Raw genomic sequence first — 23,226 nt, forward strand, 5'->3', positions numbered from 1 at the left:
TCTGCAAACATTTGGAATTATTATTCGGGACTCCGGCAACGAAATTCATCCAAACTTCGGTACAACGCACTGAAAGGTCAACCAAACAAAACGTGTTTGTTATTATTTACTTTGCGTGATCTAGTTTTTGTTTATTCAAGGTTAAACAGTAAAGTGCGTTTTTTTTTCGGAACGTAAAAAAGCGAGTGCGACAAGATAGCACGACAACGTCGATCTGAAAAGCAACTTACAGTGTCAAAAACTGTCAGCCAGCTAAACTTCAAGGTGGCTGCTTGTGTTTTGGTTTATTTAGTTTAGTAGGTACAAGCAGCTTACAGAAGGCGCTTAGAATAACAAACTAAGGCATGCGGTACACGTAACATCCAGAGCAAAAAAAAAAAAAAACGCGAAGAATGGACTCATCTCAGTGCCTAATCCGAATCGTAAGGCTTTTTTGTGCAACATTTTTTCTCTCTTGTATATGCAAATCGTTGGGCGTAACTTGGAGGCAAAATGTTGCTCCAAAATAAGATTCCGTAACCGTTATAAATACATGAGACGAAAGAAAAACCCCAATATATTATCAGATGTCTGGTGTAATTTATTGGAGATTTGCCTACATTTGAATCCTGCTGAAACTATGGCGACACACGGATGACACTGTGACGAAAGAGGGGCAATCAATCATGTGGGTTCAGTTTTGGGTTTGTTCCATATTTATTCCTTTTTCATAAACAGGTATCGTGAACATCGTTATCGTTATTAGGGTGCGGAAGCCCTCTCTCTAAGCCCTTGAAGTTTGTATGGGAAAATCGTCAAAATGTGTGGAGTAAAGACATTGATTCAGTTTTTACTTGAGCCATAATATTTTTGATTCGACTTCTTAATTCATCCTCTTAGACCCACCTTCACGTATACATATCAACTCAGAGTCCATAAGGGGTTTGCTTGTAACCATCCCGAGTTATCGCGATTTTACGAAAAAAGTCTTGAAAAAGTTTTTTTTGCGTTTCTCTTTGTTTCGACGTCCGTGACTGTCACAGGTGACCATGAACGGCCATGATCAACGACGACAAAACTTTTTCAAAACTTTTTTTTTCATAAAATCTTAATAACTCGTGATGGTTACAAGCTTATTGTCGTCCTTCAATATGGTAGTAACCAACACCTCAGTGACCAGACCGGCCAGCAACAACGTACTGGATCACGTGGTATGCAGCGAAAATCTTGCGGGCAACGTTGTCAACGAACCACCTACTGTGATCTAAGCGATCACAACTGGATTGCAACTTCATTCAAGTTCTCCAGAGACCCAGGGATGCAGACTTTCAACAAGCATATTGTTGACCACACGCAGCTGAATCACCGGTTCACCGAGTCCCTGGCAGGGCTGTCTCAACACCTGATTGCAAACGAAAAGCTGCTGCACGTGATCGACAGTTACAACTTGTTGAAGACGCAGTGCACAAAAACAGCAACAATCCGGGCAAAGGTGAAGGAGCACTGCCCGTGGATGACCTTTAATATCTGGAAACTAATCCAGATTAAGGAAAAAACGCTGAAGAAACAACGACGTAACCGCAGTAACCAGCTGCTAGCAGACATGCTGGCACATGTTTCTTTAAAACTGCAACAGGAGAAGACAGCTGCTAAACGGAACTACTACGATCGCCTCCTTTCCGGTAGTGATCAAAAATCCGCTTGGAAAGTGATAAACGACGTTCTGGGGAAGAGGCAAACTCGAGCTTATCCAAATGAGCTTAACGTTGACGGACAAGCAATCACCGACATGACGAAAATATGCGACACATTCAACGACTTCTTCTGCAATATCGGACCCAACCTAGCAGCCACACTGAACAGCGATCGGGACATCCAAAGAATCGGTACCATACGACAGCACCAGTTCTCCATGTTTCTGCGCCCATCAACCGTCGGGGAAGTGACGATCCTGATCAACAACCTGGATTCCAACAAATCTGCTGGCTACGACAACATTCCTGTTTACTTTATTAAACAACACTTCGGTGTATTCGCTTTTCTGCTGTCTGACATTTTTAACGAAATAGTCGAAACAGGTACAGTAGGGGAACAGCATCTAATTCCAGCGTGCCTCTAATGTTGGCAGGTCAGAAATTTGACATTCAATTAAAGCTAATGAAAAGCGTTTTCAACTGAAATCAAATGATAAATAGCTCAATAAGGAGTGAGCAAGCAAGTTTCTATCAAAAGTTTTGCAAAATTAGTTGTTGATATAGTGAAAATCAGCAAATTGGATGGAGTTAGGAGCGAGTGCTTAACCTGCCAAACATACGAGAATTTCCCCTAGTTGTTCGGTAACTGGGCGTTGTTTAACCGGGCTGCTTTTTAACTGGGCGCTCGATAACTGGACCGTAGCCCAGTTAAAAAGCAGACAAACGTCAAAAAACCAAAACAAACCAAAATGACCGAGGGGTTAATAGATGCAAAAATTATATTCAATAAATATAAAAACTTTTTTGAAACTTTTGTTTAATTTCAAGTTACAATTAAAGAAATATGTAAGGTTAGAATTGATAATAAATTTGACTAACTTTTATTTTTATATTTCATCTCGAAAATATTACTCATCGATGGTCCCTTCGTTATTTTTTGTTCAGCCCAGTTAACGAGCAACATTCGGTGACTGGGCTACGTTCTCAGCCCAGTTACCGAACAACTACTGTACTTACCCGGACTGCCTAAAGGTTGCCCGAGTCACGCCTATCCACAAAGCCGGTGACTCCAAGGACCCTGGTAACTTCCGCCCAATATCTTGCTTGTCAGTGCTTGATAAAATCATCGAGAAGCTGTTGGTTTCAAGAATTATCAACTTTGTCGACAAGTACAAACTTATCTACAAGCATCAGTACGGATTTCGGCAGGGATTGAGCACCCTGACAGCATCATGCGACCTCGTGGAGAGTATCCGAGGAGTATCCGTGGAGAGTATGTACGAGGCCCTCGACGAACGGAACATAGTTGGAGCTCTTTTCGTAGACCTTAAAAAGGCATTCGACACGATCGACCACAATCTGCTGCTGAAGAAGCTTGAGTTGAACGGTATAAGAGGTGTTGCCCTGAATCTCATTAAGAGCTACCTGGAGAACAGAACTCAGTTTGTGGCTATTGGCGAATTTCGTAGCCAACTGGGTCCTGTAACAACCGGAGTCCCCCAAGGGAGCAATCTTGGACCGATCCTGTTCCTGCTTTTCATTAATGATCTGGCCAAACTGAACTTAACTGGCAAGGTACGTTCGTTCGCCGACGACACATCAATCTTCTATAACGGAGTAGGGGAGAAATACGCTATTGTTGTAGAACAATTGCAAAAGAGGATCAAGTCAGATCTTGAATTGCTCAACGACTACTTCTGCTCCAATCTCCTGTCAATGAACCTCACCAAAACGAAGTACATGTTGGTACACTCGCCCTGGATACCGATCCCCGCTCACGAACCAGTTATTGTTTGTAACCGAGTTGTCGAGGAAGTCTTCAGCTTCGAATTCCTTGGACTAACGCTGGACAGCACGATGAGTTGGGCAGCTCACGTGGATCTTCTGAAGAGCAAGCTGTCATCCCTGTGCGGCGTGCTGAGGAAGACATCATCGTTCTTGCCGACATCTGCGCTGAAAAAGCTCTACATTGCGCTGATCCACTCCAGATTGCAATACCTAATCGCCAACTGGGGACATGCCCAAGAATCGTGCCTTCAAAAACTGCAAGTCATCCAAAACAGATACCTCAAAATCGTGTTCCGAAGACCCTTCCTCTATCCTACCCGCCTCTTGTACAATGATCCGAAAGATTCCATACTTCCTGTACGAGCAATGCACGAGTTCCAAATGTTATTGCACATTCGGAAAAACTTCAACTCTCCCGACGTTACACTTGTCCGGCAAAGAATGCATGAAGGTCGTGCGAGTAGACAAGCTGGACATTTCTATTTGGTCAGAGCCAGAACCGAATTCGGCCGTAAGAAGATTGCGTTCATCGGAAGCAAGCTATACAACGCCCTCCCACAATCCTGTAAAGACTCACCTACATTTATCAACTTTAAAAAACCCTGCGCGCCCACCTCAAGTCGAAAGTGTTACTTTATCTACCGAGAAGCTCACACTAAAAAAATGTTATGCTTTTTCGTTTCCGCCACCCACCGCCTGCCACCGCCCGCCGCCAGCCGCCCACCAACAACCGCCTGCCACCAGCCGCCCGCCACCAGCCGCCCACCACCCACCACCCACCGCAAACAAACCATCAACAGTCGCCCAACACACCATATACGCAACCCCAGTAGAATAGTTAAAGAATAGTAATAATTTAGTTGTAATTAATGGCAACAAAATCCCTTAAAAGAGCTTAGCTCACTGGGATTTGCCAACCTGCAAAGTGCTAACAGTAATGATTGTTAAAAATAATAGCTACCGAGCCTAACAGTTACTCTTCAAAAAGAGTAGGTGAATGTTTCCAGCAATCAACGCTGTGAAGTGCGAAATTCGGTTTTTATATAAAAAAGAACCCCATACATATCAATTTTTTGTAATTATCTGTTCTACAATTTTGTAAAACATTGCTACACTTTAAAAAATAATCCTGCAAAGTTAGAAAAAAACAAGAAATTTTAAAATCAACAATGTTGTTCTAAATGAAAAAAATATCCTTTCTGGGTAAATGTTGATTCGAAAACTTTATTAAATTTCCCTTAAAATTACATATTCCAATTTTTTTACAGTTGGGTAACGCAAAATGGCAGAATTTAAAAAAATAGTCTTTTTTTTCGATGAAATATAGGCTTTTTTTTCGTAATTTTGAGTAAGCTATCAAATCGGGCGTCCAATTTTACATAAAAGTCCCTTTGAGATCAAATTTCCATCTCATAATCATTTTTTGCATGTTCAAAAATTGAAGGGGTCGTACTGCCATTCCGTCACTGCAACTGCTGTGTGAGTTGGCGGAGATTGACCCAATTGTTTTTGTACCGTCAGTGGGGTGGGTCATTGGGTCTGGGGGATGAGATTGGGTCAAAGTGATTTTTCACGGATTTTACCATTTCTCAGATGATTCTCAATGAAACTGAATTCTTTTAAAAGGGTTGATAAGCGGACATCTTAAGATCACTTCGCTATAAGATGCTTCAATCCGATTTTGGAAATTCGCTTCCGTTTCCCGGATATTGCAAAACACACTTGTGACATAAACCATTTTATCATCAAATCAAATTTGTGTTGATACTCATTGGTTTAAAGTCGATTAAACCAATGATTTGAACTTATTTTAGTTTGTCTGGGAATTCTGTACACACTTGTGACACGTAGTACAATTTTACTTTCAAAACACACTTGTGACACGTGATTTCCAGATTTTTGTTTACATAATTTACTGTATCTTTAACTGGTGTTATCAAATTAGTTGAATGTTTTAGCGTTTGTTTAGCGATAGTAAACGAACCGACTGCTTCAAATAGTTTTTTCATCATACATAGTTTTAAAATTATTTACCATCAAACTTTAAAAATCGATTTTCTCGAAAAGTACTAAATGGTCGTTGTCACAAGATAGCACACAACATAAGATATATTAACATTGTTCGGTTATAATACATAAGAGAAAAAATATTTTTCAAAAATTATCTAGTTTAATAACCTGGCAAAGAAATTACATTTTAACAAAATTTTAAAACGCCAAAGTCTAAACAAACTACCCAACAAATCACAATTAAGGCAGCTGTCACAGTCGACCATAAGTTGTTGTCCTAGCTGACAAATAGTACCAGGACCAGAGTGCATACAAAGAGTACATGCGGGGACACATATTTGCAGTTGGCAAATTCTCAGTTTCCTGGACCAGAGAGTAGCACCCTCACTTTACCACCCACAGCGGAAACTGTGCTGATTTGTGTACCGAGCACTGAATACCGTGCGTGTTGCATACATTTGTCGGGAAAATGTGCTGAATGTTTGGGATCCCTCTGGGTATACTGTTGACTAATCCTTTTGAACTGCGGGTTTTGGTACGTGATTCAGGTGGTGTAAAACAGCATGATTTAGGCGCCTATGAAATGATTTTTGTTAAGATTTTTTTTCTTTGTAAAGCAAAATGTGTAAACATTATATCTGCTCAAAAAAAAACATAAAGACACAAACAAGTCTCCTGAATATCTCCCGAAAACCGAGCCCTTCCAGGAAAAAAGCTGCCCGCCCAAAATTCCAACCCCGATTCGAGGCCCATCTGTTGCAGCGGTCAGCAATCCGTGACTTTGTGGAGCTATTTCGGGTAAGCGTATAGAAAGTTGTAAAAAATGAAATGTGTACACAATTTTGGGTACGGCCACGTGAGGGAATATACTTGTTTATTTTGCAACCGCAATATATTATGCACGTGTTGACCCGTGTCATCAAACCTCAAACCAATTATTTACATATAAATTATATTTTTTGAGATCACCAAACTGACAGTACAAATATTTGCTTATTCGGAGAATTCTTCGAATTCGAAAATATTGTTTAAACACATTGGATGCATAACATTATCCAGACACGCTCTCACCTAACAGTTCATTATCTTGTTAAAAGCTTGAATCGAATCTTGTGGAGACGAAACAAAATGGTTGATGGCAGTAATTAGCACCTCGTTACCGGGGACCATTCCCTGGGTGATGGTATTTCAAAGAAAGTCTGGATCCGAAAACATCGCACCACGTGCTGCAGTTTTTGGTTACATTTTTTTTGCAGACGTTGCAGGTTGAAGGGGGAAAACATGTCATTTCTAATTATCATTTTTTAATTGATGAAAGAATGACCCCATGGAACGGGTTTCTATACTTGTATTTCATTGATGAAAGTGTTTAAGACTGCCTTTTAGGCAGAAGTCAATAACATTTGCATAATTAATCTCCTCGGAAGGCTCAACATTAAAATTCAATGGAAAGACAAGTTTTCCAAAAAGAAAAAAAAGTTTGTAATAACAAAGGAAAATAAAAAAAAAATCATGTTTACTTACGAAGAAGCCAATCACCTGATATTATTTCTGCTCACGAAGTAAAATGAATTTCCACAAATAAACTTTACTTTTTAGACGTCCGGAAAAAAGTTCTTTTTTCAGCTGGTGACGAAGAGCAAAACATTGCCAAGAAAGGCGATAGCATCTGAGCCCCAAACAAGGCAGCCCCGGAGGGGCGTAACTGTTTTTTCCTTGCTGGTATCTTGTTGGCATCCAACCGAGGGTATTTTTGCTCTTCCAGGTCAAATACCATGTATTTGCCCGGAACTTGCCCGTTTAAAAATTTGGATTGCATTTTTGTTTCTAAGATTTTGGAGGAAACATCCATGGCCACGTGATCAGCTCAACGTCTTTTGAAGATGCGTTCAGTTAGGTTGCTAACTTTTGCTGGGTTGGAATTTCAAAAATTATAAATATTTTTATCATTCCAAAAAGTACTAAATGTTAAATTGTTGTGCCAACCGCGGAAATGGTAACGAGTGAAGGTTTTCGTCGACAGCTGAGTATCCATCATGGAAAACGGCAAAAAACAGTGCATTTGTACGATGGAAGTTAAGTGGAAAAAACAGTCTGAGGTAATACGGTGGAACTTCGGAGAGATTTGATTAAATTGCGGTTAGGCACGTTTTTAGAGGGGACGAAACTTTGGCCTGAGATGATGAAGGTTAGGAAAGCTCTTTAAAAGTCAATCTAACATGTTGAGTTTAAAAAAAATACCATATAACACAATAGTTGAGATATTTTGAACCTCTGCCATTTCTGTTTGAAATTTTGAGCATCAAAGTGAAATTTACACCAACCATCGTAAAGAAGTTAAAAAATTGTAAAAAAAGATCCGAACCGAATCCGATTTCAACACCCACTTCAACTCATTTTAAGGACCCTCAAATAGTTTCGACTTAAACAACCTCACTCCTTACTAAAAGCACAGAGAACAGATGTACATCTAAGCTCTAACTTGTGTGTAAACAATGTTGCACTAAAAAAATGCGTTGCATACAATCTTGCATCAAAGAAATTAGAGTGTGCAGGATACGCTTGGCGGCGCCACCATCGCGGCTGAGAATACTTGACTTAAAAATGAAAAAGGCTCAATAATTTCGAAAGAAAATAAATGTTAACCTCATTTAAATATAAAATTCACTTCTGTATAATTCCAGTTGACTAAAAATATTGCAAAAATGCGTTAACTTTAACGAAAACATAACAGAAAATTTATTCAAAAATATTTTTCAAACGACAACTTAAAATAGTCCCTTTACACATGTTATGTCCGATTTCGTTTTGTTTACCTTCTTTGGCGCGTGAAATTGCAACCCTCTGATGAAGGACAGTCAGACATTGGTCTGATGTCGTTCGTACGGAATGTTTTATGCAGTGATTAGATGGTCCAACGTTCTGCTACTGTAGGCCATCATGATTTTGGAAGTGGCGCTATCTAGACGGATGGTGCACACCCTAGCTCTTTTCAACGTATTTTGGTTTGAATTTTTACACACGTTTTTCAATGCTGTTTGTTCAATGATATACATCTGTTCTCTGTGCTAAAAGATCCTCTCAGATCTTTAAACTGTAAGTCTCATTGGAAAGGTATTACGATTGGATCCGGAAAAAGCTTACACTATTAAGAGAGTTCCGGCATCAAGAGGTACATAAGTAAAAAAGTACACTAAAGTAGTCACAACTCGAACCAGGGTTGCCAGACCTTCAAACTTTTCGTTTCTTTCTAAAAGACTTTAGATTACCTAACCAAAACGTCATTTAACCCACCATTTGGTGGTTGGTGCCTCTCATTGATAGAGTAATCCCCCTCCCCCCCTCCTTACGTGTCCGCATGGTTTATGAATGGCTTCTAACGTAATTGTAGCACCTAAGAGGTCCTAATAAAAATAAGTTATGAATAAAAAATCAAACTACCTACAGACTTTTCGTCAAGTATATACAGACTCCACCTTTGAAGAAAATGGCAACCGTTTACACGTTTTTTTCGTGGCGGTCAGACCCGGCCATTTGAGGTTATATTGAATCTCACCCTTTTTGGTGGTCGTCTAAATAGTTTTTTTTTTATCATAACTTTTAAACGACTAAATGAAACTGTACAATTTTCAACACCAAGTTGTACGACGTGGAATTGAACCGAGTGGACGACATCCGGACAAAATTCAACATCCCTACACACGCACTGACATTTGTTCAGAATTTTATTCTGAGTCGATAAGTATAAATGATGGTGGGTCTAGGACGTCCCACCCGTGTGGATCAATCGGACCGCGCACTGGACTCACAATCCAGAGGTCGCCGGTTCGAATCCCGCGGCGGGCGCTCTAAAATTCTTTGTGTAAATGTGGGTATTTGGCGCCGTCGCTCCGTGCCAAGTCCTTGTAGATAAAAGGAAGACAATAGTGGTTGGTACTAGCAATGGTGGCCGACAGCTATATAAAGTCAACTTCGTTTTTTTTTTGGGGTCTAGGACGTCAAATCAAAAAGTTCATTTTTCGAGTGATTTTATAGCCTTTCCTCAGTAAGGACGACAAAAAAGGGGTAGCATAATGAATTCGGCATTTGATTACAAAATTAAGTGAGATTATCAAAAAGTACTTAAATTTCGCTTAAGTGTTCATAAAACTTAAGATACACATGTCGAGTTGCGGTTAAGGACAAAAACAAAGGCCAGCAGAGCCAACCAAGACTCCTTCCCTTCCCACGTCTTGTCTTTTAACAACAATCCCTTCCCGCAACTTTTGAGCCATAGAGGAACATGGTCAAAAAATCTGCCGCCGAGTTGAAAAAATAGTGATTTTTGGAAAAAAATCGAAATTTCATGCAAAATCTTTACAGATTTTTTGATAAAAGGCTCTGTTTTCAAGATCTAGCCACCGAATGTTTGATTTTAGCGAAATATTTGCAGTTTTTCGATTATTAAAAATAGTGACCATGAGTGACCATTTCTAAAAATATGTTTTTCAAAAGTTCAGAAAATTTACTATAAAATTGTCTAAGAGACATTGAAGATTGGACCTCTGGTTGCTGAGATACAGCGGCTTATAGAAATAGAAACAGGAAAATTTAAATTTTATAATGGGCGTAATATTCAATGTTCGGTTCTTTTAAAATGTTAGTCTTGATTTAATTTTTTTTAATATTTGTTTTCGGAAAGATCGGAAAATTTCACGAATGTTTCATGTTTTATCATGGAAAATTAGACCATTAGTTGCTGAGATATCGACATTAGAAAATGGTGTGCTGTTTGGGTGAGACTTCGAAAACTTCAATTTTCCTGTTTCTTTTTGTTTAAGCCGCTGTATCTCAGCAACCAGAGGTCCAATCTTCAATGTCTCTCAGACAATTTTATAGCAAATTTTCTGAACTTTTCAAAAAAAATAATTTTAAAAATAGTCACTAATGGTCACTATTTTTAAAAATCGAAAAACTGCAAATATTTCGCAAAAATCAAACTTTCGGTGGCTATAACTTGAAAACAGAGCCTTTTATCAAAAAATCTTTTAAGTACTTTTCGATTGAAAATTCAATTTAACATTTAAAAATTTCGTCAAACTTGTTTTTGCATGAAATTTCGATTTTTTTCCAAAAATCACTATTTTTGACTATGTTTCTCTATGGCTCAAGAGTTGCGGGTTTTTGTCCCCTAAAACATGTCAAAAAATCTCGAAAATCCAAAACTACGTATTTTGGGAAATTGATTTTTTGTGAAAAAAATGTTAATTAAAAAATCGGCAATTTTTTTTCCGTGTACCTATTTTTTCTCAATAGTCCTCAACAATACCTACAACTTTGCCGAAGACACCTAATTGATCAGAAAATTCATTCAAAAGATACAGATATTCGAATATTTACGTACCATTTTTGTATGGACAGCTGCCAAAATTGTATGGAGACTTGTATGGGTGAACCAATGACACAAAATAGTTTTTTGGTCATAGGGAAGGCCCCCACAAAGTTTGAGCCAAATAAAAAAATACAAAAAGTAAAAATGATTTGATAGAGAGTTGCTCATCTCCAATAATGAAAATAATTACAAAATAATAATAATAACGTGAGACAGGGTAATCAGAACTTCAATCTTTTGGACCCTTTGACATAGTTTTAATACAGAAAAGTGTCTGTTCATGATACTGATTGTATTCATGAAGGTGGGTCTGCGACATTTAAAAAAAAGTTCATTTTCTGTACCCGATTATATATTTAGGCAAAAACGAATATAGATCGAGCTAATGTACTCACCTGTGGAATGCTGAGCAGGAACGACAGTGAGTAGGCACAGAGGAGAAACCGGTGGCACCGCCGGGCCGTGTTGAGGGACTTCATCGGGTACTTGACCGCGACCCACCGGTCGACTCCGATCAGCACCAGCACGTACGTCGACAGGTACAGGCTGAACATCTGCAGCAGCTTGACCAGCTTGCAGGCCACCGTTCCGGCCAGCCAGGCCACGGTGTACGACCAGGTCGCTTCGCCGATGATGCAGAACACGGTCACCAGCAGGTCCGCGATCGACAGATGAAAGATCAACGAGTAGATGGCACTCCAGTTGTGTCGCGCTAACCGCCGGGACTTGCGGTTCCGCTGGATACTCCACATGGTGGCGATGTTCCCGAGCAGCGATACGATTGCCATCGCGGCCAACACCAGCACCCGGATCACACCGGAGCGGGACAGTTTGGGGGCGTGTGGCAGGCAGAATACCCCCGGATGGCTGCTGCTGGCGCCATCGGGGGTGAAGGTTATGTTCTGGAGTTGGCAAACCTCTTGTGAGTACACCGCCACGATCTTGGTGAGGTTGGCCGACAGGTACGTGGACAGTTGATGCAGCCCGGTTCCATTGTCCTCCTCTGCCGACGGGAAGAACGTGGACGAAACGGTAGGCGTTGTGAGTGGCCAGCCGCTATCCAGCTGGAATGTGTCGTAGGGAGTTGAGCTGGTGTAGTTGTCCAGCACCGTGGCATTTCCACCGTAGAACGATTCGTATAGGAACGATGACAGATTAGCCGCCATCATCGACGGGTCCTCCCGCTCCCCACCGCACACGGGGTTTCCCACGAGGGGGAGAGGGAGATTACTCTACGGATCTGCCGTCTGCAAGCGAAAAGACAAAGAGATAAAGAGCATCAGATTAGTCTCCATTTTTTGCCCAGGGATGATTTATACCTCACGGTGATACATTTAGGGGGGTAAATGGTCCTCCCATCAAAAAGGAAGTGCCGACAGCGGTTAATTGGACATAAATTACGCTTGAAGTGGTTTTGAAATATTTTTGCTGTCGGACTTTGTCTGCATCAAAAGGTCAAAGGTGGGATCCTACATAACACATGAATGGTTGACTAGCTCGAAAGCACTCCGAATTCCAAGCCCACTTTTGTGATAGCATTCTGCTTTTAGAACAGACACACATATTGTACACTGAACAGTCCATCGATAGTTCTCTAATTAAGGGTCCGTTCACCTGGAAAGCGAAGCTAGTATCGCATGTCGAACACAGACGTTCTTATCTTTGCCTTTTATCATTTAATGTTGGGTTTCCTTGTAGAAGTGGTTTGCTATTTGTAGTACAGCCGTGAAATATGGTTAAGCGTAGGAGTGTAAAGGTCAAATTCGATTTAAACTTGAAACCATTTTCAAAGGGGAGCTGATTGCTTGTAGAAAGAAATGGCAGTGAAAAAAAAAATCATTTTCCAAAAAAAAATCATGTGATTCAATGATTCACTTACTTAAACGGCTTGTCAAGCTCTTATTGGCTGATTATTAATTATTATTCTCACTCTTAAACGGTCTGATCTCTTTCAAGTGTGTTGGGTGTGAATCGTGCAGGTCTGAAATATTTTGTTTGTTTTGTAGATAATTTCCTGGGTTTTGTGTGGTCAAACCAATATCCGCTGGTCTGCAGCGAAATTATGTGAAAGTTTAATTTGTTTCAGACTTGGAATGATAATCTAAAATTATACCAATTTTAATGGTTTCCATCGGGACTGGCAACACCAGCCAGCAACAGTCAACTGTTCGGAGTTCCTCAAACTTTTCGATTTTTTCGCCGTAATTAACAGTGTTTACCCGCGAGTTTGCTGCTCCAGCATGCCCAGGGCCAACCGTGGCCGTGGCAGTTCGAGTGCGGCCTCGAAAAACCCGCGAAGTTCATCTACCGGCAGAGTGCAGAAAGGTAAACACACCAACGCCGCATCGACCGCCATCGCGCACGGGAGCGTGCCCAGTGACGTCACCGATCCATCGTTTTTACACGTGTCATACCGTCCACGTGAGTCCCCAGTACGGACGAGACAATCGACCCGGGCATCCGGAAGCACTTCCGGCCAGCAGCAGCAGCAGCAGCAGCAGCAGTCCACCAGCACTACGACAACAACCACTTCCAACGTTCCCACCAGCAACGAATTTGAGATGCTGAGTGGAGAAGAAAACAACACCGCCAGTGACAGCAGCAGTGCTAGCGACGACGATGACGATGATGAACTTGCGCGCAAGCAAGAAAAGAAGAAAAAATGCAACTCTCCGAAGGAACGACGTCCACCTCCAATTTTTGTTTTGGAAACGTTGGCAGACGATATTGACGAGTTGCTTGAGGGACTCCAATATTGTTTGAAAATTAGTAAAACTTCAGTGCAAGTTATTACGCACAATAAACAGAATTTCGACCTGGTGGTGAAGAAGTTGAAGTTGCGAAACTTCAAATTCTTCACATTTGATCCTGCAGAGAAGGTCCCAGTGAAGATCGTCCTTCAGGGATATCCGGACCGCCCGATCGCCGACCTGGAAGAACACCTGACGGGCGTCAAGGTTAAGCCTCGAGAAATAAAGGTGCTCTCGAAATCGACAACGGTGACAGGTACGTACACCTTGTACCTCCTGTACTTCGATCGCGGGTCCATCAAAATCCAGGACCTACGGCGGATCAAAGCACTGGACGGCTTCTTCGTGACGTGGCGATTCTACACGAAGAATCCGACCGACGCAGCGCAATGCCACCGCTGTCAGAAATTCGGACACGGTTCAAGAAACTGTAATCTTCCGCCCCGGTGCGTAAAGTGCGGTGAGACCCACTTCACCGAAAGGTTTGTCCGCGGAAAGACCAGCTGGGGGAAAGCGCCCAGCAGCACAAAGCGCGCGTCAAGTGCGCGAACTGTGGTGGAAACCACACGGCGAATTTCCGTGGCTGTGCCGCGCGGAAAAAGTACCTCGAGGAGCAGGACAAGAAGAAGAAAGCGCCAGCGTCCCGCCAACCTCCAAAGACTTCGAGCACGAACGCTGCAGCAGCTGGCGGCGGAGCGGTTCCATCGACCAACCCAGCGTTCCCTCCCGGTTGGGGAGGTTCGTACGCTAGAGTAGCCGCTTCTGGGAGCGGTACTTCACCGGGACAAGCAGACGTTACCGGAGATGACCTCTTCACGCTTCCCGAGTTTTTCGCTCTTGCTGGAGAGATGCTATAATTTTTCCTTCTGTTGACAAATCCATTGTTAGAATATCCAATTGCATCAAAATGAACTAAAGTACAAATCATAGCTGAAAGGTAATCCAAAACTCTATTAGGTTATAAGAATTACGAAATTGTGAATTGATTATTTACTAATAAAATTTAATTGAATTGAATAATGGTTTCCACTTATTTGAAATGGATTTTTGACAATTTTCCACATTAGCTCACGCCGAGAGGAGATGTTAGGTTTTTTTTTTTTTTTTTTTAATTTATATTTATTCAAATTTCTTTTCCATGTACATTCATTCAGTTAAAATATTATTGAGTGTCCAATCACAAACGATGACTTTTCACCTCAATTTTAAATACTAGCAACTTTCATTTATTCATGAAATATTGTAGCTTTCGCTATTCAGTGATTTCAAATGTAGGAGGTCCTACATGTACAAAAGGGAAAAGGGATACCTTAAAACTAACTTATAAACTATATAAAGAGCGGATCAATGCAGCTGAAGACTGCAATGATTTTTGTCGAAATGCATCAATTATCTTATTGGACATAACATCCAAAGTGTCAACTTCGGCTAATTGATGAAGTTCACTGGTGCTGAACCAGGGAGGAAGTTTCAGAATCATTTTCAGAATTTTGTTCTGAATCCTCTGAAGTTTTTCTTCCTGGTTAAGCAACAGCTTGTCCAGATCGGCACAGCATAAAGCATGGCAGGTCTGAAAATTTGTTTATAAATTAACAGTTTATTCTTGAGACAAAGTCTAGAATTCCTGTTTATAAGTGGATACAAACATTTAATATATTTGTTACATTTAACCTGGATACTTTCAATGTGATCCTTGTAAGTAAGGTTTTTGTCAAAAGCAAGTCCAAGATATTTCACTTGATCCTCCCACTTTAAATTTACCTCATTCATCTTTATAATGTGATGACTTTTGGTTTAAGAAAATCAGCCCTTGGTTTGTGAGGGAAAATAATAAGTTGAGTTTTGCAGCATTTGGAGTAATTTTCCATTCTTTCAAATAAGAATTGAAAATATCCAAGCTTTTTGTAATCTTCTTGTGATGACACGAAGGCTTCTGCCTTTGGCGGAGATGCTTGTGTCATCAGCAAAAAGTGATTTCTGACATCCTGGGGGCAAATCAGGCAAGTCAGAAGTAAAAATATTGTATAAAATTGGACCCAAAATGCTTCCTTGAGGGACGCCAGCACGTACAGGTAGTTGATCAGATTTGCTATTCTGATAACATACCTGCAGAGTACGATCCGTCAAATAATTTTGAATAATTTTCACGATATAAATCGGAAAATTAAACCTTTTCAATTTCGCAATCAAACCTTTATGCCAAACACTGTCAAATGCTTTTTCTATGTCTAGAAGAGCAGCGCCAGTAGAATAGCCCTCAGATTTGTTGCTTCGAATTAAATTTGAAACTCTCAACAACTGATGAGTAGTTGAATGCCCAAGGCGAAATCCAAACTGCTCATCAGCGAAAATTGAATTTTCATTAATGTGCGTCATCATTCTATTAAGAATTATTCTTTCGAATAATTTACTAATAGATGAAAGCAAACTAATGGGCCGATAGCTTGAGGCTTCAGCAGGATTTTTATCCGGTTTCAAAATCGGAATTACTTTGGCATTTTTCCAACTACTGGGAAAATATGCCAAATCAAAACATTTGTTGAAAATTTTGACCAAGCAACTTAAAGTTGCTTCTGGTAATTTTTAATTAAAATGTAAAAATGCCATCCTCACCAGGGGCTTTCATATTTTTAAATTTTTGATAATAGATTTTATTTCATTCAGATCCGTATTAAAAACTTCATCTGATGAAAATTCTTGTTCAACAATATTCTGAAATTCTATTGAAATTTGATTTTCAATAGGACTCAAAACATTCAAGTTGAAATTATGAGCACTCTCAAACTGCTGAGCAAGTTTTTGAGCTTTTTCCCATTAGTTAATAGAATATTATCACCATCTTTTAAAGAAGGGATGGGTTTTGAGGTTTCTTAAGAACCTTTGAAAGTTTCCAAAAGGTTTGGAATAAGGTTTAATTTGTTCGACATCTCTTGCGAACTTTTCATTTCGCAGGAGAGTGAATCTGTGGTCAATAACCTTTTGCAAATCTTTTGAATTCGCTTCAGTGCAGGATCACGAGAACGTTGATACTGTCTTCGGCGAACATTTTTCAGACGAATCAGAAGCTGAAGATCGTCATCAATAATGGGAGAATCAAATTTGACTTGGACTTTAGGAATAGCAATATTCCTAGCATCCAAAATTGCATTAGTTAAAGATTCCAAGGCTGAATCAATATCAGCTTTGGTTTCTAAAACAAAATCATGATTTAAATTATTCTCAATATGATGCTGATACCTGTCCCAATTAGCTTTGTGGTAATTAAACACAGAACTATTGGGTCTGGTAACTGCTTCATGAGAAAGTGAAAAAGTTACTGGAAGATGATCAGAATCAAAATCAGCATGAGTCACTAAAGGACCACAATACTGACTTTGATTTGTCAACACCAAATCAATTGTTGATGGATTTCTAACAGAAGAAAAGCAAGTTGGCCCATTCGGGTATAAAACCGAATAAAGACCAGAAGTGCAATCTCTGAACAGAATTTTACCATTGGAATTTACTTTAGAATTATTCCAAGATTGGTGTTTGGCATTAAAATCACCGATGATCAAAAATCGAGATCTATGCCGAGTAAGTTTATTCAAATCCCCTTTGAAATAATTTTTATTTTCCCCAGTGCATTGGAATGGCAAATATGCAGCTGCAATCATAATTTTCCCAAAAGAAGTTTCAAGTTCAATGCCCAAACTTTCAATAACTTTTAACTTAAAGTCACGTAACGTGCTATAAGTCATACTACGGTGGATAACTATTGCAACTCCACCGCCATTTCGATTCATTCGGTTATTAGTTATAACTTTATAATCTGGATCACTTTTCAAATAAGTGCCAGTTTTTAAAATGTTTCGGTTATAACAGCAACATGCACGTTATGAACTCGTAAAAGTTGAAAAATTCATTTTCTTTCGCTTTTAAAGAGCGAGCATTAAAATTCATAATATTGATGGAATTACTTAGATCCATGATTAAACTTCAGGGTAAGAACAACATCATTCGCAAATTTTAATCCAATCTGGATTGCTTCCATCATGGATGTAGCATTACTCATTGTTTGAATCAAACCAAACAGTGAGTTTTGCAAAAAGTCATTTTTCAAACGTAACATCGCCGAGATCAGAAGATCCCAAAGCGTTGCCAGCAGAAAAATTTTCAAATGAGATTTGAGGTACCTGCCCAATTTCAGAAAGATTGGTAGAGGATTTAAAATTCGTGGATGAACCCGAAACGACGTTAGCATAAGAAATGCCATTGTTGTTACCTAACTTTTCCACGGTAGGGGTATTTCTAGAATTGTTCGAGTGAGACAGCACGAACGTTTGATTTAAAGATGCAGGTACAACCTGACTTTGAGAAAATTTCGGTTTGGATTTCGGCTGATGCTTAGCACGAGAATCCAAAACCTTTTTCTGATGGGGCAATCCCAGAAATTTGATTTGTGATTTCCACCACAATTTGCACATTTAAATTGGGTGACTTCTTTCACGGGACAATTGTCCTTGTCATGAGAAGAATCCCCGCAAACCATGCATTTTGGAACCATGGCGCAATGATCAGTACCGTGACCGAATGCCTGGCAACGCCGGCACTGGGTCAGATTCTGGCCATTACCGCCATGTTTCTTAAAATGCTCCCACTTTACCCGTACATGGAACAAAAACTGAACTTTGTCCAAAAGTTTCAAATTGTTGATTTCATTTCTGTTGAAATGAATCAGATAAAATTGTGAAGTCAAACCAAAGCGAGAAATATTCCCGTTTGATTTTTTCTTCATTGGTATTACTTGGGATGGGGCAAAGCCAAGCAACACCTTAAGTTCGTTTTTGATCTCATCCACCGACAAGTCGTTGGAGAGACCTTTCAAGACCGCCTTGAATGGCCGAGCATTCTTGGTCTCATACGTGTAGAAATTGTGTTTGTGGTTTTTCAAATAACCAACAAAAGTTTGGTGATCTTGTAAAGATTCCGTCAACAAGCGACATTCTCCTCTTCGACCAAGCTGGAACGAAACTTTCAAATTGCAAGTTTCCTTGCAATTCTTCAGTTGCGTTCGAAAGCTGGCCAAATCGGAGACGGAAGTCACAACAATTGGCGGAGCCTTTACTCGTTTCTCGACGGCAGAAGGCTCAGTACGAGGAGAAGGTTCCTTGTCATCAGTTTCGGATAAAACACCGAAACTGTTTGTCAATGGAATTGGAGGATTGACCTCACATTCAGAATCAGAATCAGACCTCAGAAGAGGCTGTTTTCTTTTTCTGTTTCCGTTAGCCGGTTTAGCGTTCAAACGCTTCACCGACGTAACGACCAAATCTTCAGAAGATTTGCGTTTACCTTTGTTTTGACGCATTTTGCAAGCAAAGTTCTCTTAAAAGATGGCTTCGTTTGTAAAATACAACAAAATTTCAGGCGGGGTTAGTCTTGAAAAGACTGTTTAGAATTTTGGAAAATAACTCAGGTAGTCTTTAAAAAGACTGTGAATTTTGTTTTGAAATAACTCTGAGCTTAGGTAGTCAAAAATACCGCAGCTCTAGTGTCCGTTCACCACGAAGGTTCGCAAGACACTGGGGAGATGTTAGGTTGTTGAGAGTAAACCCCTGGATGCTATAAAACGACTACGCTACGGGTTGGTAAGCCAGGCACGAAAATCGAAGGATAATTAAATTGGGTTGTGGTTTTCGAAGCATCACGAGATTCAAATTTTATGTGCTAACACGTTGCAGTAACTTTAGAAATTCAATTCTTGTATGGTTGATTACTCTTGAAAATGTTTAAAATTAAAAAGTGATTTTTATAGCTTTGCTCACAGTAAGATATTTTTATGCGTTTTAAAATGCTATATTTAGCTCTTAATAATGCAATGTTTAAACACGATAGTAAAACACAACTCTAAAGTTCTCTCTGTCTGAAAATATCTTTCACGAACAAAACTTGTAATCCGTGTGGCTGGGAAAGTCGGTGGGAAAGCTTCTAATAGCTTTCTACTGGGGAGGGGGAGGCAACCGGAAATAAGCAAGTTTTCCTGACACATTCTGTACAGTTAATAGTTGCAGCGGCAGCAGCACTTACAGCCCCGGCAGCCCGGCTTAGTGCACGGTAACATGCAATAGAACCGCCAAAGCCACGCCAGTGTGTACCGGGACATAAATGGGTGAGAACCGTGCAACGTGTTGTTGATTTGAGGGCAATTAAACCCCTATAGATTTGTGGAAAATGCTGTGAGAGGTGGTTTTAGGTGGCGAGAACTGTAGAAATTGTATGTGTCATTACATTTTTTGAGTCGAGATTACACGATAACTGCTTGTTTGTCTTCCAAAATGAGATTTCGTCACGTTTGAACAATTCTTCTAGATGAAATATTCGACAAAATGGCAAACAATCTCATAAATGCTGTCAAATATTTGCTGGCAAAGCAAACTCTATAATGGATGATGACTCTCAAGATTCGTTCACTCAAGCCCTCAGCAGTAGACCATATCCCAAATCTGTACTAGATTGGTTTTACCATGGGGGAAGCTCTTGTTCCCAGTGCAATCATCAATGCGATGTTTGAAATTGATTGCATTTTGATGAGCAATGATTCTCAGCATACTCAGCCCTTCAGTCAACCTAATCTCGGCAATCACTTTCAAATGAACAAACAATCCTCTAATTGGTTTTGTGAGGGGTTTCTTTGGAAAGATCGTTTATTTACACAGGTAAAAATGATCAAATTTACAAAAATGTAAATTTACGCATAAAAATTAGACTCATTTTGGGACCTTCCTTTGAGAGCTTTCTAAAAATACAGCTTGATTAAGCAATTCAGTCACGTTGTTCTAGCACACACGTGGCAAAAACTATTCCGAAAATTACTTGTCAGTGGGTGCTGCTCTTGCTCTTAACGAAGATGTATGAATGACACCAGAGCTGCCACCCACAGACACCTTCCTAACAGCAGGAGTGTGTCCTTGTGCTAAGTGGAACCACGCCGGAATTTGAGCTTGATTGAATGTTTCACGGAAGATTTGGTTTTCCCACCATATCCAATTTGTGTCGTGGGGGTGGCTGTTGATGCAGGGTAATGTAAGAAGGATGCCAGGTGGGTGGCAAAATATTTACTGTTTGATTAATAGATGTTTGTGTTAATTAGGACTGCCTGTTTGATGATACGGTTTTGAGCGTAGAAATTGTAGGGAAAGTTGTAATGTTAATTTACCTTGAGTGGGAGGGACATCTGTGAGGTGGATATTAGCCAAAATGGGATTTTTAAGTTTTTGCAGCATCTCAGAACTTAAACCATAAATTATATTCCTGTTTGAAGGAGGCATATGTAAGAAAACTGATTGGTACTAGGAAACCCAGATTCACACATTCACCCTGCAACTCAAGTTAACTCTGTCGAAACAAAACAAGCCAGCAAGAGCAATAGCCATTAGCTAAGTTAGTTGTATTGTCACGTGGAGGTGTGTTCAGGAAATTCCTTATCGGGTTTGGGTAAGCTCTTGTTCGGAAAATTGACACTCATAAACAGCTATAGAAAAAGATTATGTGTCCAACTTGAAGCTTAATTTAGCCTTTTGAACAACTCCACCAACGCATCAAGTCATAGAAATTAGTGAATGTACTTTTTGCACAATGAGATGAAAATTGAGATACCAAACGAAAAAAAAAATGACAAAAAAAACATTTGGAATGGGCCGAAAGGTATTTCCCCAAAGTTTGTAGGAGAATGAATGCGCTCAATGTACACATTCACTCAGTCGCCAGCCAGCGACAAGTTAAGACGTGTTTTGCTCGTGTTGTCATCTCGCGTGCTTGGTAGTTTTTGACAGATGGAAGTGGAGGAATCCTCCGAGGAGAAAGATTTTCGTCCCGTGCGCGGGAATCGGAAGCGGAAGAAGTCCAGTGAGGTCACTGGAATCGGCATCGAAGGAGAAAAAGTTGAGAAGACCCTGCTCAACAACAACAAGTTCAGCCCACTAGCGGATAACAAAAACAACAACAATGCCAGCCCAGCAGGAGGAGGGGACGCCCCGGCGGTTCCACCACCCGGCCAGTCGGCAGGTAAACAAAAGCAACTACCTTTGGTGGTGAAGAACACCACGGATTTTTACAAGCTCGTGGCGATAGTGGAATGTTGTAAATTAGGTTTCAAACCGATTTACAAACTAACCCGATTTGGAACCAAGGTGACCTGCTTCTCTGTCAAAGATTTTGACAAGTTGCAAGAGCTACTCAAGAAGAAGAAAGTGGAATTCTACACCCCTGATGAACTGAAACCGGACGAGGTCAAGTACCTTCTGAAAAGGGGGTCTCAAGCTGGACGCGCTGGAGGTGCATATCATCAAGCGGAAGGAAAAGTCTACCGTGGACGTAACTCCGTACATTGTGGTCTTCCCCAAGGGATACACAAATCTGAAGAAGCTCTCTGAAAGTTGTGGCAAGCACTATCATCCGGTGGGAGGCCTACCGGAACAAGCGGCCGAACGTGACCCAGTGCAGGAACTGCTTGCAGCTGGGTCATGGAACCAGGAACTGTCACTTGAAAGGCAGGTGCAACAACTGTGGGGTCCCCACAAGACGGACGAGTGCACAGTCCAAGAAGTCGAAGCGGTGTGCCAACTGCTCTGGAGCCCACGAAGCCACGGACCGCAGCTGCCCTAAGCGTGCGGACTTCATCCGGAGGCGCCAGAAACCGAAACCGCCGGCAAGGAAGGCGGAGAAGCAGAGTTCAGCAGTTCCGGCGTTTACGCCGGCGGAGTTCCCTCCGCTGCCGGGCGCAGTTCCGGACGGAAAATCCAAGGATCGCCCTCGTCCCGCAGGAAGCAGCCAAGGTGGCCCCCGAGACGGTGGAGCCACGGAGAAGGAAGCCGGGGAGGTACTCTACAGTTCGGCTGAGCAGTGGGGGATTTTCTCCGAGTACATCGCCAGGTTCAAGACCTGCAAGACCCGCTTGGACCAAGTAACCCTCGTCAGTTACATGATCTCCAAGTATGGAATTTAAGGAGTTTTTTTTTGTTATTATATATTGTTTTACTGATCCTCGGTCCCAACCTGGTCACAGCACCTAAAAGGACCTAATAAAAATAAGTTAAGAAAAAAAAAATGTGCACATTGCATGCAATTTCTGGATTGTATGTTGTATGTTCAAAATCCTCAGTCGTTATTTTTCATTTGGGAAAAATAACCCTAAAATAACGATTTTTTTATGACTTTTCACGGTTTATTATCAAAGTGTACAAATGATGTACAAAGTTGCAAACAAATTGTTTTTGATTTTTTTTAAAAACAATTTTAACACAACGGACGATTGGATTTTATTTGAATCGTTTTATTTTAATGTTGAGCCATGTTCATTTCATTATTACATGTTTTTGGTATCCTCATCCTCATCAACATTTAAAAAAACAGCGATCGAATTTTTTTTTATTGTAAAAAGGAAATAGCGATAATATTTTTTTTTCATTTGAGATTTGAAAAAAATTTGCAATTGGGAAAAACACTTTTTAGTTCTGCATTGAGACATTTTTTAAAAGTTTTTGTTCATTAGTTTTTGTTGAATAAGGTTGTTTTAAACATTTTTCAAAGTTTGTTTATAGTTCAAAACCGTTTCAAAAAAGACGAAAAAAAAAATAATTAAAGAAAATGGTAA

At 40.4% G+C, this 23,226-nt stretch overlaps 1 protein-coding gene across 2 annotated transcripts in view; it reads right to left on the minus strand.

The window, feature by feature from the left end:
- Positions 1-23,226, minus strand: part of LOC6050274 (gonadotropin-releasing hormone receptor) — a 101,317-nt gene that overhangs the window by 38,975 nt on the left and 39,116 nt on the right. For both annotated transcript variants that reach the window (XM_038262473.1, XM_038262474.1), the window contains exon 2: positions 11,238-12,089. In XM_038262473.1, the coding sequence (XP_038118401.1) occupies positions 11,238-12,011 (774 nt within the window). In that variant the 5' untranslated portion in view covers positions 12,012-12,089. The remainder of the gene's footprint in view (positions 1-11,237; positions 12,090-23,226) is intronic.

Source organism: Culex quinquefasciatus, chromosome 3 (genome assembly GCF_015732765.1).
Source record: "Culex quinquefasciatus strain JHB chromosome 3, VPISU_Cqui_1.0_pri_paternal, whole genome shotgun sequence".
NCBI classification, from domain to species: domain Eukaryota; kingdom Metazoa; phylum Arthropoda; class Insecta; order Diptera; family Culicidae; genus Culex; species Culex quinquefasciatus.